This window comes from Pleurodeles waltl, chromosome 3_1 (genome assembly GCF_031143425.1).
Source record: "Pleurodeles waltl isolate 20211129_DDA chromosome 3_1, aPleWal1.hap1.20221129, whole genome shotgun sequence".
Lineage (NCBI taxonomy): Eukaryota > Metazoa > Chordata > Amphibia > Caudata > Salamandridae > Pleurodeles > Pleurodeles waltl.
In genome coordinates this window covers 1,834,383,671-1,834,406,515 of record NC_090440.1, presented here as the reverse complement: position 1 = coordinate 1,834,406,515, position 22,845 = coordinate 1,834,383,671, and the positions used below count along the sequence as shown (strand labels likewise).

Sequence of the window (22,845 nt, the reverse complement as noted above, 5' to 3'; positions counted from 1 at the left end):
TGCATAGGAGGAGATGTCGTGGTCTGCAGTGCTCGCTGAAGAAATCCAGGTGATAGCCTATGATCTTGTTCACATTATGGTGGTGTGGAACAGATGATCCAGGTGTGACAACAATCAGTATATGTGCAACAGTAATATCCTTGTGCATGTTTGTGTTTACATATTTATGTTGTTATGTCTCTTGCTCCTGCAGGTACAAAGGTATGAGATTATATGAGTTTAATTTACTTGTGGGGCTCAACTTTGGGGCCAAAGACTCATAGTTATATTATTTCGTTTTAGGCCAATAAGTACCATTTTTCCTCCCTCACGTAGTTAGTAGGGTCTGCTATTTTCTGGTCCTGAAGAAACACCAAGTGATTTAAACAGGCAGATAGGAGTTAAACAAGTAGACCATTTTTATTGGACGTTCAGTTACTAATTTTGTTCTACCAGCAATTTTAACGAACCCTTTTTGCAACATTAGGCTAATGAAGGACTGAGGGAAAAATAATAACACTCTAATCTATACCTTGAGAAATGCATGTAGTTCTTTGATAACTGGTAATAGCCTTGTCTTCTTTATTAGGATTTCAACTTATAAACCGTAAAGTAACAAAAGGACGTTTCTGATAAAAAGAGTTACCCACTGACCCATTTGCGTTATATGCATTTTGTGACCTGCATGGTACATGTTCATTGCAGGAGGCATATTAACCCCTTGTGCGATATTATCCCTTTGTGTTACCTTAAAATTTCCACTAGAGAAAACCCCGAACTCTCTCCAGGCAGAACATTCATCACCAGAGTTATCTTGACATTTTTATTCTTGCCTGAAAATTGCTGGAGGCAAGGAACACTGCAGCAGGGGCTTTTAAAACCGTAATATACTTGCAAACATGGTGCCCCTTTCCAAAGTCAGCACCGGTCACACCTCCCTAGAACAGGCTCTGCCTGCACACATTCTTCTGCAAATTAAGCACCACATCCCCATTGTCAGTTTGTTAATCTGCTGTCTTCTCATATCTTGTTCCAGATTCGCCTTTTTGATCATTTTTTTGGGTAGACTGGACTCCAGTTTTTACTCAATTTTTTTATCTTTTAGTCCTGAGCTTTAAAAAAATCCCTTTTAAAATGAAGGGTCTTAACAAACACGACTGCTAAAGTAGTCACAAAGTCGATTGTGAGTGTCAAAACAGCATAGTTGTTTGTACAATGCTTTTTAGACTATGGAATTTCATAGGTTTGCACTGCATAAGAGATCAGAATTCATCAACTTAAAATCCTCTGCTCTAAAACTCACAGAAAGATGCCACTTCTTTGCAAATGGTGATGTCGGTGCAAAGTAAATAAGCTTAGCCTGGAGCAGGAAAGAGAGATAGCGAGAGAGAGGTAGGTCTTCCGTACTTACCATGGTAGTATCTTTATTGTTTTTATATTTAGCATTTTATGATTGTGCGTTCACAAGATAAATATTGGTTGCACCTTATTCTAGGCAATAGAAAGTACTAATGAGATTAACCACAACCTCTTACAAGAACCGACTTATTATGGATACCAGTATTTAAACTACCCTCTTTCACCTCCAATCCTCCTTAGAAAGAAGAGTTAAGGCATATCTCCACAGCAACATACCATACTCAAATACATAACCACATACCTTCAGTACCGAACGAGTATCTGTACATAACTCATCCTAGCACATACAGTTTTATATCTCAAATTTTGTTTATGAACTCCGAATTTCAAGACCCCACCTTCCTCTCCACACCATGCATGGGCAATCGAACCTAGAGGGAGGTTTTAGTAGAGGAAAGATGTGGCGTAACGGCCTAAGCTGCCGACCCCAAGCTGGGGAAACCAGGTTCAAGCATCACCTCTTTATTCTGTAGATCTGGGCAAATCACTTAGGGCCTGGTTACAACCTTGGTGGATAGGCTACTCCGTCAGAAAAGTGACAGATATCCCGTTCGCCGTATTACAAGTTCCATTGTATCCTATGGAACTTGTAAAACGAAGGGTGGGATATGCGTCACTTTTGTGACAGAGTAGCCTATCCGTCAAGGTCGTAATCAGGCCCTTAATCTCCCTATGCCTACAATTCAGCACCTTGAGATCCTCATGGGTGATAAGCTGCGCTTTACAAATCCTGGATTTATTTATTTATTTATTTATAAGATCATGTAGCAGTAGACTGAACCTTAAAACATAGGCACTCATTCATTAAAAAGACAAGTTGATTTTTAACAAAAATCATTCTCAATGTAGGATTTCATCCAATGAAAGCCACAGAGGGAAGTGTAGTTAAGTGACTCCCCTGAGACTCCCAGATTTTCTTGACACTTCTATTGCTAAATGTCTTGATACTTTTCATACCAGTTCCAAAATCACACCATTTACCACTCTTGAAGTTGTGTCCAGTGCCATGGGTAAAGGTTTCTCTATATTTTGACGTTACATATGAACTCTTCTTGCTCAATGTGTCTGTATGACTTGCAGATATATGGTAGCTGCCTTTGACAGTCCTCACTGTGAGGGTAGACACACATCTATTCTTTATTGCTGATTAGCACTCATGCCCATGCGCAGGACTTTATCATGAAACACAGTAGCTTCCCTTTTCCGCAGGAAAAGGCCATGATCGAACCAGCCTCAGTGCCACATGTGGAGAAGAGGGATCCATCCAACTTTCCACCAGTGCACCCTAGAGCAATCTAAACACAACACCAGCACTGTCCTTGAAGGCCCAAGGGGCCATGCAGCTGCCATCTTCTGGTTCACTATATAAAGGCAGAGGGGAACCAAGGACACTGGAATATCGTTCTTGTAAGCGTCTGAAGTAAACAATTAAAGCAGGTGCTGACTCTTCATCCCTATAAACTTTGAATTTCTGTTCTATAAGGCATCACAAGACCTGGGTCCTGCAGGGTTCTGCTGAACAGAAATTTACCTCGAGCCCTGTAGACTTCACCCCAATCAATTACATTTGAAATGTTTTTTCTTTTTGCTGTCTGAAGCACTGTATACACTGCTACATAAAACTGTCTTTGGTTCACCCTTTGCCCTTGATGTGGTTAAAGAAAAATCAGGAACTGCAGATCAACAACATATCAACAATTAAATACTTTCCGTTTGATAAGAACTCAATAATGAGAGTTAGATTATATTTCAAAGTGTTTGATAAGTCTTTTAGTGATTAAGTTAATTTATTAGCAATTTATCAGTATTCTGTACAATTACAGCACAGTGCATGAAGTGCATTCCATAAATCTAATCCCTATTGTAATCTCATTTCAGTGAATGGAAACATTAACAGAATCCATAAAGAGTTCTAGCCTCTAGTTTTGAAAGCATAAAAGCTGATATTGAACTTCTCATGTTCAAGAAACTATTCAAAGTCTCAATAGTGGCTCTCAGAATCAATCTGAGATGCATCTGCATGGGTTAAGACAAAGTATCTAAATGAGTGTGCTCTTAAGGAACAATCTAGGAAAAAGGTACTCTTCAGTCCATTCAGGTCTTTATATTCTGTCAGTTCTAATTTCTAGTCTAGAAACATGCATTCATACATTTATAACAAGTAACAAATTGTGTGTCTCAAGTAACTAACTTCTGGTTTCAACCAATAAAATGTTGATGTCTCCCAGGGAATAGAACAGCTTCCATCAATTTTGCAAGTTTTAACAAAGAACGTCCTAAACACAAGATACAGTTGAATATTCTTTGCATAGTTTTCGATAATATTCTTTTCCCTCTGGTTCTCACTCTAAAAGACAAAACAAGTGAAGGTTAGGACAACACATTCCAAATGAAGTCATGTCTATGCCTATACGCTTTCAATAACTGAGCCAAGTCGTAAAGAAACAACTTTTAAGATAAATCCAACATTGCAGCTTTTTTTTACATGGGTCAAATGGGTAAATAGCTAGGACCTAACGTTCTCTGTATTCATTCTACTGTTGCAACAAAACATTTGCGTCATAAAAAGATATAGGCTAGTAACCCTGACACAGGTCATAACTAACAAAGAGGAAATAAAGGGGAAGGAAAAAAATGAAGTTATGTGCTGCTCAGCAGTTGTAAGTTAAATGCATGTCTCCACTTCGAATGTAGTGTCACGTTTATGTGCAGTACTTGATTTAGACCTTCAGAATATTGTTAAATTAATGATTATTCTTCTTAACTAGTAGAAATGCTCTCACAACCTTCTCCTTCTGATGGTTTGTCACAATCACAAATTCTTCATTCTCAGATGTATTCAGAGTTCACTCCCATCTTCTGTTGAATCTATCCTCTTCCACTTCATATTATTTATTTCCTTCAGTCTGTTATATTATTTGTTAATACGCTCACTTAATTCTTAATCATTCGTCATTCTTTTATTCATGTCTGTATTTGTCTTCTTCTGCAACAACCCTTTTATGGTTTTACAAATTGCCAGTGTAGATAGACAGCAAACAACTACAACTACTATTACTTTTGGAACTAAGATAGCTTTGAGGATTCCTTCTCCTTCTCTGTTAATTCAGTTGCCTAGTTTAGAAACTACTTGAGTGAAGCTTTGTATTATACTATTGGCTTCCAAGGGTTCCAAGTCAAGTTTTAGATCGTGGATATTTTTTGCAAACTGTTTAGTTTTATTTACTCTCATCAGGGATATACGTGCAGCAATTTTCTACCTTCAGAATATTGCAGACTCCTCCCTTTCCTGCCAATAAAATACCTAAAGCATTGTCTGTTCTGCAGACCCATTGATCTAATTGCTACTAGCTATGTGTTTTCCAGTAATAAAGCTCCAGATGTACTAGTTGCCAGCTTGTTCATTGCTGTTGAACGTTTTCTAATGTTTTCATCATTAAGGACCCCCCCCTACATTAGTATAATTTCTATGAATATGTCTCCCCCTAATTGTGTTTCTTCGTTTACACTGCATGAGTATCTGTGTGCTGGTGTTACTTTCAGTACATGTAAACTTTGTATGTGATATATCGTTGGAAAAAGCAAGGTTAAACAGCAAATTCCCTCCCAGTCAGTGGTAATCTGAAATAAGCATTCTCTCCACAAATAATACACTCCAGTTATAGTTAGATCATCTCCCTACTAAATTTGTCATGTTCCTCCTGACAGCTCAAAAACATGTTCATAGTTACTATTCCTTCAAGGTGTCTTTTTCCCCTCAATTCTTCTTTTAACAAACATACTTTCCCTTTGTGCCATTTAGACGTTTTCTTTCTAAACTCATTTTCTTCATTCCGCCACACATTCTTTAAACGTCTTCCTTTTTATAAGCATTACATGTGAAATGTGTTCTCTCATCTAACGTCATGATAAAAGTATTTTTTTAATGGATCCATTAAGCAAGTTAGATTGTTTTTATAAACCTTAATAGCTTGTAAGTAGGAAAGGTCTGAACTAATAGCAAGCTGTTTCTGTTTCGTTTGCCTGTGGGTGTAAATTAATGCTTTTCACTAATGGTACTTCTGAAAGAATCATGTTAACGTTAGAATATTGATAATCAAAATGTTGCTTCCCCATAAACTAATGTATGTAAAATGTTGCATGATGTAGCATAAAAGAGAGGAATATGATGATATTGATGATATGCCACTTATTCATCAGCTGATAAAGGTATGTATGTGCATACATAACAATCTATCAAATCAATAGCTCGTGTATACTCTTTGACTAACCTAGAATAAACATTACTTGAATAGTCTCCCTTCAAACCAACATTTTTTATTCAGTGCAAACAAGTTGACCGTAAAAGAGAACGGATACAATATCAATAATAATAATAACTAGATAAGATAAATCCTGATTCCAACAGTTAAAACAGAGATATACAATTAGCATTCATAAATATTAGCTATTGATAAACATCAATCCTACATCATTCTAATTCAAGAATTACATACATCACATATAGCTCAAGTTCAGCAAATTTAGAGGACCCTTCCTTTTGGTTTGTTACCAGAGAAATAAATCTATTAAAATTGCTTAAATGTGAATACTCCATATTACCTAGACAGGATTACTTTTCCTAATATTTACAGCACCCCATATAAATGAAGCAACACTAAAACATAGAAAAGGATCTGTCAAAGCACATTGGAATTTTAACGCAGCTTTGTGGTCCCTAATATTATTCTTAATAAAAAAAAGGTTTTAAATAAAATGATCTCAACCCATCATAAAAACTAGAGAAAATAATAAAGTTGTGCTTAGAAATACCATCACATGAACAAGGAGTCACCTCACTGGGTCGTTGTTTCATGACTGGGAAGGCAACTAAAAAATGCACAATTTGCATCTGCAAACTAGTTAAAACAAATCAGTGCTGAGGTTGTGTGACCATAGACAAGTAAGGTTGAAAATCTTCTCCAGATGAAAGTGACCTATATAAACAAACTGTAGATATCCCCCCTTCCTCAGTTGCCCTATTCTTACATTTGGGGCCTAAAAAAAGAGCTTTTAACTCATGTTTTTGCAGGGCCAACACACTATTAGGCAAATCCACCTTGAGGGGGCCACTGAGCTTCTTTAGAATATCATTAATATGGGAGAGCCAAGGAATGTTGAAAGCATGAGCAAGAGTAAGGCAGTCCATAATAATAGATCTTGTAAAGCTGATTTTGGGCTTAACCCACATTGACTACCAAAGCAAAATGGCTTTAAGTAGGAGTAAATCCTATAGGTAATTAAGCCCAACCTCTTTATGAGCAGTATTTGTTGAAAAGAAGGTGGGGATACTCAACAGATCTTTGGGAAAGGCATTCTCCTCTATCTGTAGGGGGAGGCACTCTTTGCATAACCTGAAATGCCTCCTCAGTACATAGCGGCAAACAGAGCTTTAGCTTGATATATTTTAATCATTTCTTCAACTACAAAGCTTATATGACAATCTAAAAGTACCATCACAGACCCTACCCGTTTTTAGTCTGGCACCTCTATATATGATTGACCCAAGAACTATTACTGATGAATGATATACACAGATAGTTAAAAGTATTAACCCTTGTAATTGGCTAATCGTTGATTAAAAAAAAAAAAGCTTTGAATCCTCTGATACTTTTTACCACATACCATTGTATAGGTCTTGGTACTTTTTATCATCAATTTCCTCCATTCCATAAAGTCTACGAAGGTATCTATCAGTCTCTGCAGGCCGATGGCTATTCTTGACGTCAGAACAGTGACCTCCTGATCAGCATCTGTTGCCCTCCGCTGTGCAGCCCCACCTGTTGCTGCTGCTTCTGCCTTGGGGAACTGAGAGCCTGCTTAATTTTCATTTCGAGGCCCATCTCCACCCGCAAGCTCCTGCCTGCGCCTCATCTCTGGTGGCTCTGCCCATCCTCCCAGCTGACCAGACCCCTGCCTCCCTCTCCCAAAGGCAAGCCCGCCTGCGTCCATCCGCACCTGGACCACACCCTGCGCCACGGACCCTGGTTCTCGCCCCATCAGCTGGTTCCACACTAGCACTCTACGAGCCCTCAATTCGGGAAGATCCTCAGCCTGTCACCGAGCCGACCCCAGGAACACTCATGGACCTTTCTCTTGCAGTTCCTGCTCTAGCACCCTCCAAGGACCACCTCATGATCCCGCACCAAGCACGTATGGCCACCTCAAGTGCATTCTCCTCAACACACGCCCACTCATCAAGCACGCAGTAGACGTCTGGGACCTCCTAAACTCAACAGCCCAGGACATCACCTTCTTCACGGATACATGGATCTCTCCCATCGCACAACTCACCATCGCTCTCAACCACTTAGACACAGCGGACGCCAATGAAGCTGCACACAATATACACTGTTGGCTATCGAACTGCGCCAATAACATAGCCCCTCCAGGAAAAAAAAACAAGAAATCCACAGAGCAAAACACTTAAATGGTTTACAACAGACCTACAGGAATCCAAGCGCTCCTGTAGACCATTGGAACGAAAATGGAGGTTCAGCACATCAACCAAAGACTGCACAACCTACAAAAATGCAGTCACCACGCACCACCAGAACATCAGAGCCGCATAAAAAGCCACCTTTCAAGCATGCCTCAACATCAGCATCACAACAGCAAAGAGCTCTTTGCCATCGTCAAAGAGTCCACGAACCCTGGGACAGACACGTCATCCATCCCTCCGTCCTAAGACATGTGCAGTGACCTTGTCATCTTCTTTCACCGAAAGACCCAGGACATCTACGAAGGCTTCAGGAACCAAAACCCACCAGCATCACTCACCACCACGGACCTAGCACCTCACCAGATACTGATCTCCTAGACTCCCATCACCAAAGACTGATGAACTCCAGCCACTCAGGAGCACCCCCAGATCCGTGCACTCATCATAGCTTCAACCTGGCCAGCACCACCATAGCACCAGAGCTCTGCCGAACTATCAACTGATCTTTCGAGACCACCACCTTCACCTCAGACTGGAAGCACGCCGTGATCAACCCGCTACTCAAGAAACCCACCACTGACCTTAGGGAGCTGAAGAATGATAGATCCATCTCTCTGCTCATTTTCCCAGCCATGTTAACGGTGCAGGCCATCAGCCAGCAACTAACTGAATTACTCGAGGCTCACCGTTTTCTGGACCCATCCCAATCCGGATTCAGAAGTAAGCACAGCACTGAAACCACACTCTTAGCAGACACCAACAACATAAGAATCATACTGGACTGCGGAGGTACGGCCGCACTCATCCACCTTGACCTCTCCACTACTTTTGACACCTTCTCTCACTCCACCCTGTGTGACAGACTACATAATGCTGGCATCCGAGATAAAGCACTGGATTGGATCAGGTCCTTCCTCACCGGAAGAACACAGTGTGTCAGACTACCGTTGTTCACGTCAGAATCCAAAGACACATGCTGTGGAGTACTCTAAGGATCTTCACTCAGCCTGACGCTTTTCAACATCTACATGGCCCCACTTGCCAAGTTCATCAAACAACATGGGCTAAAAATAGTCTCCTACGCTGATGACACCCAACTGATCCTTTACCTGTCTGAGGACTCACCAAAGGCCAAAAGAAATTTCCACAACTGGATAATAGCAGTCACCGCCTGGCTGGAGGCCAGCTGCCTCAAACAACTAGGACAAGACCGAGATCCTCGTAATCGGCTCCACCCCTTCTGCCTGGAATGATTCCTGGTGGCCCAGTTCTCTGGGAAGCGCCCCCACCCCCACTGACCATTCACGCAACCTGGGCATCATCCTGGATTCCTCTCTATCCATGACCCACCAAGTCAACACCATCTCTTTGTCATGCTTTCACACCCTTGAACTCCTGCGGAAGACTTTCTAGTCGATTCCCTCCGACACGAGGAAGACAGTCATCTATGCACTTGTCACCAGCAAACTGGACTATGGCAACGCACTCTATGCCAGCATCACCAAGAAACTTCAATCAAGACTGCAAAGAGTCCAGAATGCAGCAGCAAGACTCGTCCTGGACATCCCGACACAGCTGCATCTCCTCCCACTTCAGAGACCTACACTGGCTCCCAGTCAACAGCACATCACATACAAACTCTTGATCCACACCTACAAGGCACTGCACAAAATAGGACCGGCATACTTCAACCACCGCCTTTCCTTCTACGTAACCAACAGACATCTCCGTTCCTCCCAGCTCGCCCTTGCAGCTGACCCCGAAATCCAGAAAAGCATAGCAGGAGGAACATTCTTCTCCTACCTGGCAGCCCGGACATGGAACACGCTACCTCTCAAGCTTACGCAGAAGGCATCACTGAAGCAGTTCAGGAAGGACCTCAAGACCTGACTCTTGGACTGAACAGCAAGCCCACAAACAGCGCCTTCAGAACCTGTTGGTGATTAGCCGGGCTCTACAAATCTCTGATTGATTGATGGAGTGTCGTCTGCATAAAGTAATACAGGGACTGAACGTCAGGCAACAATAGGCACATCAGCCTGCAGGGCCCTGATCACATCAGCAACCCCATTAATGTAAAGAGAAAAAAGAAATGTCCTTCTTAACTCTAAAGGAATTAGTGCATTCTCTGTTTGGGCCAAAACGAACCTTGGCAGTCACCTTCCCACATAAGTTAGCAAGGAAGCTAACAATGATCTCAGGTGACCCAAGCAAGAGTAGGGTTTGCAATAAAATTGAATGATCCACCAGGTCAAAGGCACTGCTGAGACCTGCAAAGCATAAATATAGTGAGCCAGGCTTGCCCTTTGTGTATTTCCCAATGAGTAGGCCCAAGTTCACACACTGTTCTACCGTCCCCAACCCTTCCTTAAAGCAAGCCATACTGAGCTTCTGACAAGATAGTTATTGGTGGCCCACTGCTCTAATCTTTGTAGGAGAACCTTACCTATTAGATTAACAGAGGAGTCCAGTAAAGAAACTGGATGATAGCACCTATGATCAAATCCCTCCCACTTCTTAAAAATAGGCACAATAATTGAATCAGCTCAGCTAGAAGGGGTCATACTCGTCTACAGGTGCATTAAGCATTAAGATAGTAATAGGGCCACAAAGTTCTACTACAGCCTTAGAGGCATCAACAAGGACACCATCTGGCCCGGGTGCTTTACCCTCTGCACTGCAATCTAAGGCAAGAAGGACTTCCTCCAAAGTTATTTCCAGGTGTCTGCTGCCATTTAAAGTATCTGTTATAAATGGGGTCTTTGGTTGGCAGTCAGGTTACCCCCTGTCCAAGCAAGGACCCTCACTCTTGTCAGGGTAAAAGAGAATCACCCTCAGCTAACCCCTGCCTACCCCCTTGGTAGCTTGGCACGTGCAGTAAGCTTAACTTCAGAGTGCTAGGTGTAAAGTATTTGTACCAACACACAAAGTAACTTAATGAAAACACTACAAAATGACACAACACAAGTTTAGGAAAATATTTATCTAAACAAAACAAGACGAAAACAACAAAAATCTACAATACACAAGTCATCACTAAAAATGGAAAAAGAGTCTTCATGTAATTTTAAACACACACTAACACTGTTAGCGTGAAAATGTACCTTGGGTATGTCAAAAAATAACCCCGCACCGGCGAGTGTACGTCAAAAAGGGCTTCCGATGTGTCGATTTCACTCACAAGCAAGACCTTGCGTAGTTTCTCCTTTGGTCGGGTCGGGGTACGTCGTTTCCTTTCTCTGCAGGAGAGTAATGCGTCGATCCGGTAAGCACTCTCGGGTCTGGGCAGGCCTTGCGTTGTTTTTACATGGCGATCACTACTTGCGTCGGAAATCCAGCCGCATGATGATCCAAAAACCACGCAGCGTGGGTTGCGATCTCACCAGCCTCCGTCAGTGATGCTGTGCGTCGTTTCTCAAGCCCCGGGCATCGATCTTCAGGTCGTGTTGCAGGGGAGCGTCGATTTTCAGCTGCGAAGCCGGCGACGCGTCGATTTTTTTTTAGCCGCAGATCGGAGTTGCGTTGATCTTTTCCCTGCACGGCAGAAAGTTAGTCAATTTCTTCCTCTTAGGCTGCCAGCTTCTCCTTTCAGGGTCCCAGGAACAGGATGGGCACCACTTGGCAGGGAATGATTCTTTCCAGAGACTACATGTGCTGGCAGAGAGAAGTCTTTGCTGTCCCTGAGACTTCAAACAACAGGAGGCAAGCTCTAAATCAAGCCCTTGGAGATCTCCACAAGATGGAAGGCACACAAAGTCCAGTCTTTGCCCTCACTCTGGCAGAAGCAGCAACTGCAGGATAGCTCCACAAAGCACAGTCACAGGCAGGGCAGCTCTTCTTCCTCTGCTCTTCTCCAGGCAGAGGTTCCTCTTGGTTTCCAGAAGTGTCCTCAAGTCTGTGGTTTTGGGTGCCCCCCTTATACCCATTTTCTCCTTTGAAGTAGGCCTACTTCAAAGCAAATTCTCTCTCGATTGCGAAATCCTGCCTTGCCCAGGCCAGGCCCCAGACACTCACCAGGGGGTTGGAGACTGCATTGTGTGAGGGCAGGCACAGCCCTTTCAGGTGTGAGCGACCACTCCTCCCCTCCCTCCTAGCACAGATTGCTCATCAGGATATGCAGGCTACACCCCAGCTCTCTTTGTGTCACTGTCTAGTGAGAGGTGCAACCAACCCAACTGTCAAACTGACCCAGACAGGGAACCCACAAACAGGCAGAGTCACGGAAATGGTTTAAGCAAGAAAATGCTCACTTTCTAAAAGTGGCATTTTCAAACACACAATCTTAAAATCAACTTTACTAAAAGATGTATTTTTAAATTGTGAGCTCAGAGACCCCAAACTCCAAATGTCCATCCTCTCCCAAAGGGAATCTACACCTTAATCAGATTTAAAGGTAGCCCTCATGTTAACCTATGAGAGGGACAGGCCTTGCAACAGTGAAAAACGAATTTAGCAGTATTTCACTGTCAGGACATATAAAACACATTACTATATGTCCTACCTTAACCATACACTGCACCCTGCCCTTGGGGCTACCTAGGGCTTACCTTAGGGGTGCCTTAAATGTAAGAAAAGGGAAGGTTTAGGCCTGGCAAGTGGGTACACTTGCCAAGTCGAGTTTACAGTTTAAACCTGCACACACAGACACTGCAGTGGCAGGTCTGAGACATGATTACAGAGCTACTTATGTGGGTGGCACAACCAGTGCTGCAGGCCCACTAGTAGCATTTGATTTACAGGCCCTGGGCACCTCTAGTGCACTGTACTAGGGTCTTACTAGTAAATCAAATATGCCAATCATGGATGAACAAATTACATATACATTTTGTATAGGAGCACTTGCACTTTAGCACTGGTTAGCAGTGGTAAAGTGCCCAGAGTAACAAAAACAGCAAAAACAGAGTCCAGCACACATCAACAACCTTAGAAACAGAGGCAAAAAGTTAAGGGAGACCACACCAAGGATGAAAGGTCTAACATATCTATCTTTTTTATGTCACCCAAAGATGTCGAAATAATTCTCAACCAACATATTAGGTGGAACATGCGAAGTAAGTTCTGGGACTGTCATCTTTCAGGAATGGGGGATTTACAGTGTTCCAAAACAGGGTGGCATTGTTGGTTACAGCTTCTTGGGCTACATTTGCCAAGGCTTCTTCCCTGAGTACCCTCTTCCTATTATTTAAAGCCATTTTGTAATCCTTCCTAAGTTGCTTGATGGCAATACGGTCCCGTGGTGAACTCTGCAACAATTTAGTGAACTGAGTGCATGGGAGATCAAACCAACCATGCTTCATTTCAGACTGGGGCCTGTACTTTCGAGTTAGAGAAGCATTAAGTGATCTAGTAATGGCTTCAAACACATGGATCAATAACATATTATCAACCTTGCCGCCGAGACAGCACTTAAATTCAGTTTCATTCGTTTTTAGCAGCTTCTGGAGCACTACTGTGGCATCTGCCACACACTAATTTGGCTGGAAGAGGGCATTTCTGTATATTAAAGTCCCCAGTCCATAAAATATAACACTTCGGGGAGCAGGCTTGTAGAAACATGTCTAGATCTGCCTCTATAGTCGTAATAACCATGCTACATGTGGAATCAAAAATATTATTAGAAAATTAATTAGAACCAAATCAGATCCTTCCGAATAGGACAGTCACACAAGCTGATTATAGAATGAAGCAGTAAAGGATCTCTTAACGACCACAGATAATAGGTTAGAAATTCAAATTTGAAGAACACCCCTAGGTTGGTCTGATAATGAAGGATCTGCAGATGTAAAAATAGTAGAAAATCCTTCCATATGGGAGGGAGCTACATCCCATATTTCATGTAAACAAATCACATGGCGTGTTCAGGTAATTTGAACCCATTCAGGAGCATCGAACTTATTTTTTAAACCAAATATATTCCATGATGTGAAAATGCATACCCCTTTTTGTTTCTCTGGTACTAATTGAAGGGACACAGCATTTTGACTGGCATTTCCTAGTACAACTGAATTAACTGGCAGGATAGTGAGGTTACAAAAAGGTACAACAGACCCATTGGTCTGCCCCTTTTTGGTACATTGAAGGCCATATGATTAATCACCCTGTTCCTCCTAGATGCATGAAACCCCATTGATGTTTTGTCAATCTATTTTTTGTAACTCTCTTAATGCCATAAATCTGTTAAATGTAGGAGCAGTGAGTTGACAGTCATTCAACCGGGATTGAGCAAGTGTGGTAGGAATTTACACCCTACTATTTCGGTGCAAGTGACAATAACAATACCCCAGGGGAAGAACAATGTTTCTGGGATTAGTACTATGTGCTTGTGATTTAAATAAAATCTCACTTGCTACTCTAGGGTGTCTTACATGTATAATAACACAGTCCTTCATGAAAGTTTTCCTAGTTGGTCTAATCTAGCAGACTGTTCGCATCACAATGATTAAATTGGCTCTCGCTATCGGAAAAATAAACTTGGATGGTAACCAGTGCAAAACCTTATTTCTAAATTGGTCTGCCGACTCAACCTAACCTGGGGGCAGAGCGGGGACATTAGTCATTATTGCCACAAACAGACAGCAGGCAGGGGGTAAATTAATAGTCACATCATTATTCACATTATTGATTTGCCTCCTTTCCTGTTTGGGCTAAGTAGACTTCCTAATTCTCTGTGAAACACTTCTTAAAGGAGTACCAGGACGATTTACAGTATCAAGGGATATAGTCTGATTATCAGCTCTAATCTGGGCCGACTGAATAGGATATGGGGCCATTGAAGTGGCAGCAGTAACAACAGTACTTCCCAAGCCACCAGAACTATTTCCTGGCAGTACCACTGGGTGATGCTCAACAAAACATTTTTAAAATGTATCAGTGCTTCTGCCACTTTCTCTAAGCGATTCAGAATTGGACCCAACATATTTTTTACACGGGTAGCCACCCCAGGGCATATCTCTTCAACCATGTCAGGCACAAGTTCTCTAGATTTGCTACTGGGGCCAGGAGCACAGTTGTCCAGAAGACCAACCACTCTAGTGCAAACAGGGTCTAATTGGCTGATTACAGTATTTGAAGTCCCAGGGGTTACAGCTTGTAGCAGCGAATGAGAGCTTGTGTTGGCCACAGTTGGCATGGAGTGGGCCTGTATTGACCCAGTTCCTGGGGAAGATGTTAAAGACGGATGCTGTTTCGCAGTTTCAATTTCTTTATTGATTCCTTCCACAACCTGCTGTAAATAATCATCTATGGTGGTACCAGATTTGGGTTTTCAGGAAGCAATCCTGCGTTTCTCCTTTGCAGAGGCCAGTCTCAGTTTGGCCCCTGTATCCCACAACCAGAATACAAAGGATTTTGCGTGACCCCAATAATGAATAAGTAAATATCTGCAATACCTTTATCCTCTATCCTGGATAGTGGCGGCGAAAATGCCCATCAGTTTGTGTTTTCCCACTGTCACATGTGCTCTTGGAAACCCGCTGCCTTTATACTGCATTTTTTTCATGCAGTACTGTTACATCAATTTACCCTTTGCCCTTGCTTTTAGAAGAAAAATAAGTTAAGACTGACTACGGCCCTTGACCGTTGCCCCGTTCAATACCTCCAGGAAGGTTGGCCAGAGCATCATATATAGATGGTAAATCATACTCTTCCTGCAGAGCATAGCGATTTGATAATGTTTATAACTTATCTCTGATATCCTGGGCATCGAAGCTTTTTTTGTACCTAGACACAGTGGTTGGCTGTTAGCTAGTTGCAAACATTTATAATTTTGCACTGTGAGCTGATTTAGTTATCACATTTGGACCTAGAACACAGTTTCATCCAGCATCTCCTTTAAACCTGCCTAGTGCTTGTCTGCATAACAGTCCTTCCCTTGTACAAGGTGTATTATTGTTTAGTAGCTTCTTCCCTGAAGGTACCTGTGGCATGTGATGTCACTTACTGACTTTAGGTTTTTATTGTCACAACCCGATCCCATCTCACGCTCTTCTCGGTCTGCTCCTCTATGGACATGGCAAAGAAAGATTGTAGGGAACAATTTGTAACTCTGCTGTTCTCACTAATGAAAGAAGCCATCATTCTGGCACGGAAGTCTGCTGTGATTTCTTAACATTACTAATGAAAACGAAATCGATTGGAGAACACATTGGCTGGATGTTAGAACAACGTATGCACCTAGTGTTCACCATGAAACATATTTGTAATAAATTAATGTCACCTGTTCTGTGTTCCTGTGAACTAATTGAACACTTTTTTGTGTTTCCTAAAGCTGCCTGCTCTAGAAAAAGATTTAATAATGCTGAAGTCACCTTCCAAGGAAGCTGTAGCGACTGTGCTTGATTCCTATCATACCAAGGTAATGTGAGCACTAAGGTAATGAGTACCTGCAAAGGATGAATGTAATGTATTCTTTGTAGTAACACGTGGGAGCTGTGCCTAGTCCAGAAGGCTAATTTACTGACTAAATACCGCTTAATTTAATTTTTGCTTAATTAGCAGCTGCTCTCACTCAATTCAAAAGGCAGAATTCGAGTATTGCCTGTCTACTATCTGTGAACTTTTTATGTTCCCACATTATAATCAGAAACAGTTCCAAGCTTCTATACACAATATGGTTATAACTATCATACACAAAAAACTCATAATAATATGCAGGCCCGGATTGGTGCTACTGGGCATTTTCCTGGTGGGGTGGCAGTGTAGGGGCTGGTTTTGTTCCTGCTTTCTTAACAAATTCATCAATGCAAAAAAAAAAAAGTTTCAAAGCGTGCCCCATCAGAAAACGCTCCCTTCAAAACCATTTGTTTTTGCATTTGGGAGGCTTCTGTCTCCTGCAGCGCTGACTTTCAGGGCTTTGGTGGGGGTTTAGGTGCGAGGGTCTTTTGTTTGGCTCAGGTAATCCAGCACATGCATGATTAAGACTTCAAAATTCGGAACACTGTATTTCTTTATAGTGTGACTGGTGCAACGCATTTCAGTTTAGAACATCAAATTTTACAATTGCGTTAAGTGACATTTGTTAGGAATGAGTGGAATCATGGACTTAAAAACATTGCTTTGATGACCATACTATGGGTGTACCAAAAGTAAAGTCAGCTGCCCCTCCCCCTTCTAATTTGGCCTAATTTTCTATTATAGAAGTTGTAACAGTCTTTTGCTTTTGTGTAGCGCACACCCTGAACTGATGTATTTCAGGATACTCCCGGGTGATGATGAATATAAAAGAGGCACTGTGAAAAAAGTAATACCTACGATTACACAATGTGGCCGAGTGAAAGGCAGGATTGGTGCAAGCTTTCCAAGTTTCACATTATACATTTCAGCCACTTCATGGTTATCGCCTTCTCTTTCCCGTCTTAGATCACAGCTGAGTGCTTTGTGTTTAATTCTTTGCAGTGCTTCGTGAGTGCACCTCGTTAAATATATCCGGATGTGCATGTATCACAAGGACTGGTGGTGCTAGTTTTTTGGGACGGTGATGATTTACTGCAGAAACCAATTAAAAAACAGTGCACCCACTCTTGGTCATTCAGTGCTTTGAGACCATTTGCTCTACATACCTAAAACTCTTTATTCATTGTCATTGATTCTTGAATTAATTCATCCTTTCATTTCTCACCATCCAACTATTCATTCATTGAGCTCTGTAGCCACGTCTCCAATTTCCATTCCTCTATTCAGTCACTGGACAAGGTTCTATAGTGGAAAGCATGTTGTAAAACATACCATATTTGCAACCTGTTTTAAAATAAAATTATTTGGGGTGGAGAACCTCCTCATCCAGGGACAGGAGTGGCCCTGTTATCTCTCTACAAGCCCTGCAGACTAGCCACTGTGGGACTCCCGAGGCCATGGAAGTGATGCACTGAATCCCCACAGACAGGCTGGCTTTAGTCCTAGTGGCACCCATTGTGTCAGTCTTTGTTGCTTCCTCCACCTCCCCCCACAAACCTCCTTCTTCATGGATTCTGACACTACAGCGCTCCATCAGTGCCCCTTTTCTTTCCATAGACCCTCTCTCACATGCATTTCATTTCTTTTATAGCACTACTCATACCAATGTTGGGTGTCGGAGCACTTTACATCACACATATTATACAGAGTTAATGAATCATACGTGAGGAAATCAGTCTATAAGAAATGTTAAATAAGGCAGTCAGGATTACATGGTGTCACATGTCACTGATACTAGTGGGTAGTAAATATTAAGAGTGTTTGGTCTTGAGAAGTAGAAACTCAGGATTTATAATGTACCATAGTGGCTGGCGTTACTAATAAGAATGAATATTAGGATAATCAAAGACTGGGGAAACCAGCATAACGTTCTAACCTATAGCATGCAGTTTGCTTGCAGCTTTTTCATGACAGTTCATAGCTAACTGTGTTATATTAGGGTGGTAACTTATGAACTGAAGGCGAAAGAAGGATTCCTGTGGCAAAAGCAGTAACCTACTGAGTGATCCACATAAAATACAGTGCTGTGATTTATGTGGTTCAAATTCTTTTCAGCAGGCATATTCATTGTCTGCATTACCTTATGATGAGTCAAAACTGCCACTGGACAAAACTCGATCTCTCTCAAGCAGGAACATTAACCACCAGTTATCTTGACATTGTTGTTGTTGCCTGAAACTGCTGGACACACAAAAAACATTGCAGCAAATGTTTTTAACCTGTCTTTTTCTTAACACTGTGCCACCCAAGTTCAGCGCCAGGTGTGACTGCACTGGTCACACCGCCTAGAGCCAGCCCTGACCAATCAGCAGCGCTGATCCTCTACCTCCAGCAGAAGCAGTCCACGCAGGCCCTGCTATAGTGAAAGCTGCACATATGACCCCAAAGAGCAGCGTGAAGATAACTATCGACTTGCACAGCTTAGATCCTGGGCAGCAGAAGTATCCTACTGGTTCTTGAGCCCTTCATGGGAAACAAATTAAGCTTGAAAAGTGTAGGATCTTAGGCTCAAAATCTTTAATGTTCCCAGTGAATTCCTATAGTCAAGTGTGAAAGGCTCTGCCATTATAATCTATAAAAATGTCTGTTTAAAACAACAACAGAATATACAGTAAAATCCATTATTTTAAAATGGAGAAATGTGATTGTTTGCCTGAACCCTTCAAAAAGAAAGCGCATGTTCCACGTATAGGGCGGTCCTTAATATTATATAAGTTTTCTGCGCCTTTATTTTTTCCATGTTATTAAGAGATAAGGACAGCATATCAGTTAAAAGAATATTAGACTAGCGTTTAAATGTTCACAATGATTTGCCTGTGTTCGTTCTTGTAGTTTTAATTACTGCGTTACAATGTCTATTACTGTACATAGACTGGAGCGAATCACCTGCCCGGCAGCAGCCTTTCAAAGAGGGTTTGTTAAAGCCGTGTCAGTCATTAACACACGGTATGCTTTTGTTTCGATCCTTGAGAAAGGGGCCTTTTGCACTGAGGATATGCATCCGACAAAACAATTAATTGCAGCTAGGAAGGCAGGCATCACACCCACCGAGACAGGGAAAGCTCCTCCTCGATTCAGGATGAATAATTTCAGAAGTTATGTGGGCGCTTAAAGTTTCCCACGTGCACCTTTTGTGAATTTTGCTGAGCACCCTAAACCAGTTCCCAACCTTTTGACTTCTGAGGACCCCCACTTTATCATTACTGGAACCCAGGGAGCCCCACTGAATCATTATTGGAATCGGTACACGCCCCACTGATTCATTACTGGAGGCCAGGGACCCCATCCTAAACATTGTTGATGATTTGAACCATAAACAAAAACACACACTGTACAGAAACAAGCATTCCATCAAACACATACACAAATGCTAGCACAAATGTTTTAATTTGCAAATAAATAAACTGAAAAAAAACAAAAAACTTTAATAGTAAGGGAAAGTTTGAAGCTTTTCTAAGTACAATTGAAGCCATACATTACCCATACTATTTTTAGTTTGATGCACCTGCAATTCTCCTTCGAATCAATCTGAGGATACTAATTTAATTTTTAGCCTCCAATTTGAAATTATTTGAGATTTACGGTACGTTTTAAAATTTTTAATTGTACATTGTCATTTTATTTATATGCACTTTTGTAATCTGTTAATATTACTTAATTTTCTAAGCAGTCACGGGCTCCCTAAGGAGGCTTTGTGGACCACCAAGGGAAAATCACTGCCCTAGACTCTACTTATTCTCTGTTTAGTGCCACATTGTGCCTTTCCTCTCATGCTGTGATCGCTCCACGTTGATTGCTTTGCTTGTAAAGTGATCAAGACCACGCTGTAAAGGGAGCTGGGACTTGAGAGTTGATCTTAGATTACATGTCAGTTTCTGCTCGTCCCTTGTTCTCATACTAGGATCATTCTTTGTCATGAGGGTCATTTACATGCTATAGTCCTTCCAAGAATTTGCATTGTGTGGATGCCTCTGAGCCCTTATTTCTGACCTTATGCCCTATTTAGTCTTCAACTCTGTCCTGCCACAGTATGACTGGCTTCCTGCAATAAATTTACATGCAGCAGAAACCCTACATTTCCTAGGCTTTATTTATTTATTTTATCTGATTTACTTTTAAGATTTCTATAGGGCATAGTCACTGAAGGTATCGATGTGCTTTACATACTAATAATAAATGCAACACAAGGTCTTACATAGAACTGATAATTTGAAGAAAACAGCAAAAGTGAAGAACGTAGATAAGATCAGGGTAGAAGTAGAGACGAGAAGGGTAAAGGAGGGTAACATTGGTAGAAAGATAGACAATGGGGAAGGATCATATGCATTTCATGTTCAATGGATCTGTCAGTTTGGTGGGATTCAGGGGAGCCCTGTAGGGAGCAGGTACTGCTTGATTAGTTATAGTTTGAATAGATGACTCTTTAATAGATGAGTGAACAGTAGTCTGGCTGCAATGTAAGGCTGCTCTTTGCAGTTTAAGAGATGATTGAGATGTACCTGCTTGAACTGCATTGGAAAAGTCTAATCTATATAGTATAAGAGCATATGCAGTTGTTTTTTGGTAGTCTGGTTGAAGGCTTTGCTTCAGTTTTTTCAGCATTAGAAGTTCCAAAAATTGCGGTTTTGGCAGCCTTATTATTATTTTGGACTATGGTTAAGGAGGGGTCAAGTGTTATTCACAGTAAGCTGACCAATAGGGCCATGGTGGGTGAGTAGTGGGGTAGATCTGCACTTGTGTAGATGTTGCTGATATTCATTGCTTGATGCTGAATTCCACTTGATCTTCAGCTCAGTCTTTTGTTTTCAAGCCATCATTTCTTACATGTAATGAGATTGTATGTGTTGTGCCAAGTGAGACCCCAAAACTCCTATGTAAACGTCCTAATCTATGGGGGTAAACCTTGGACCTCTATCTTTAGTCTACTCACAGCAGAATTACTTCCCTGACACAGATTTGCATTTTGTGGGCTCCTCAAGTGTCCCTTTCCTAGGCCGCAACTTGTGTTGATGTGGCTGACCATGGTAATGGACCCTGGCTCTAATTAGTCTCCAATATTTTCTTTGCTGTACTTACACCGAAATGGGTTGGTTTTAACGTGTTGACACATGCAAGCATGAGCAAGCAGAAGTGTTGCTTGGCCACCACACCAACAAGCATTCATCTAGTTTGGAAGTCATTTAAAAAATACTGATAGCTTGATCATTTATTTTGTTATCCAAGTGACGGGAGCTGGAAAACAGTAGAATGTAAATATCAAGGTGGTATTATTCTTCATGGCTCCCGCTTCCCCTGCCTAAGGTTGTGTTTGACATTTATCACGTGATAGAACTCTCTGAGAAATAAGCATGATTGCAGTGTAGAAGTGGTGAACCTTTTTTTATTTTTTAAAATTTTTTCTTAAATTTTAGATAATCACATACAATAAACATTCATAAATTTGTATGGCTCACATCCCCTCTGTCCCCCTGAACCACCACGTCTCATCATCACAATGTCAAAATGAATAACAAAAGGAAACAATATGCGTACATGTCTATAATTGGAATAGAAGTGCAATCTATGGTGAATAAGGTTTTGTAGGGGAGAATGTAGGACCCACACTAATCTGAAGAGTCATGGTCATGAGTGGAATGATAATCTCGGAACGGTTGCCATATTTCAATGGGTTGGGACATGGAGGATTGAAGGAGTGCGTAATCTTCACTGACTTTGTCACAAAAAGTAATCCCTTCAAGCCAGTCTGCGGATGTCGGAGCCCTACCGTCCCCCCAGTGTATTGCGACTTCCTGCTTAACCAACAGGAATGCCATAGAAGCAAGTTGGCGCATTGCCAAGGGAAGTCTCTGGTGTACCCCAAAAATTCATAGAGGGGGTTAGGCTACAGGCTTAAATGTAGGATAGAAGAGATATGCGTGTAGACGGCTATCCAATAGCGAGAAATCTCCAGACAGGTCCAGGAGGAATGTGTAAAGTCAGCACCTGGTAGTTTGCGCTTGGGACAATGATCCGTCCTGTCAGAGTCGAACCTCCCAGTAGCCACCAGGGATAAATAGCAATGGTGGAGAAATTTTAAATGTAATAATTTATGTCAGTAATTGATTGAAATGCCTCGTATTTGGGAACATTAATAAGACCAAATTTAATCAGTAATGGGGGAACCCAGCTCCTCCGCCCATGCCTCCTGCACTCGGGTCGGGGTGTCAGGCCTCCCAGTGAGCCATAGTTGGTAAATTCTAGAAACTAATCGGTCCCCCTCCACATCTGAGATTACATGTGTCAGTGAGGGGAAATCCTTCGGGGCCAATGGGTATGTGGGTAGTAGGGAATGAAGGGTACTATGTAGTCTTTTAAATATGAAAAGGTCCATTTGGGTGACACTTTGTGCCTGCTGGTCCCCTGGAAGATGGAAAACTTGGCCACCTGGGAAGAGATCTCCTACTGTGGAGAGTTTATAGTGCTGGAGCGTACACTGAACCAGTGCTTCGCATGTGGAAGGGAGCCAGGGATTATTA

At 41.9% G+C, this 22,845-nt stretch overlaps 1 protein-coding gene across 1 annotated transcript in view; it reads left to right on the top strand.

The window, feature by feature from the left end:
• The window catches only part of HIBCH (3-hydroxyisobutyryl-CoA hydrolase), a 671,455-nt gene that overhangs the window by 439,575 nt on the left and 209,035 nt on the right, over positions 1-22,845 (top strand). The window contains exon 9 of the mRNA XM_069225902.1: positions 16,146-16,232. Coding sequence (XP_069082003.1) covers positions 16,146-16,232 — 87 coding nt within the window. The remainder of the gene's footprint in view (positions 1-16,145; positions 16,233-22,845) is intronic.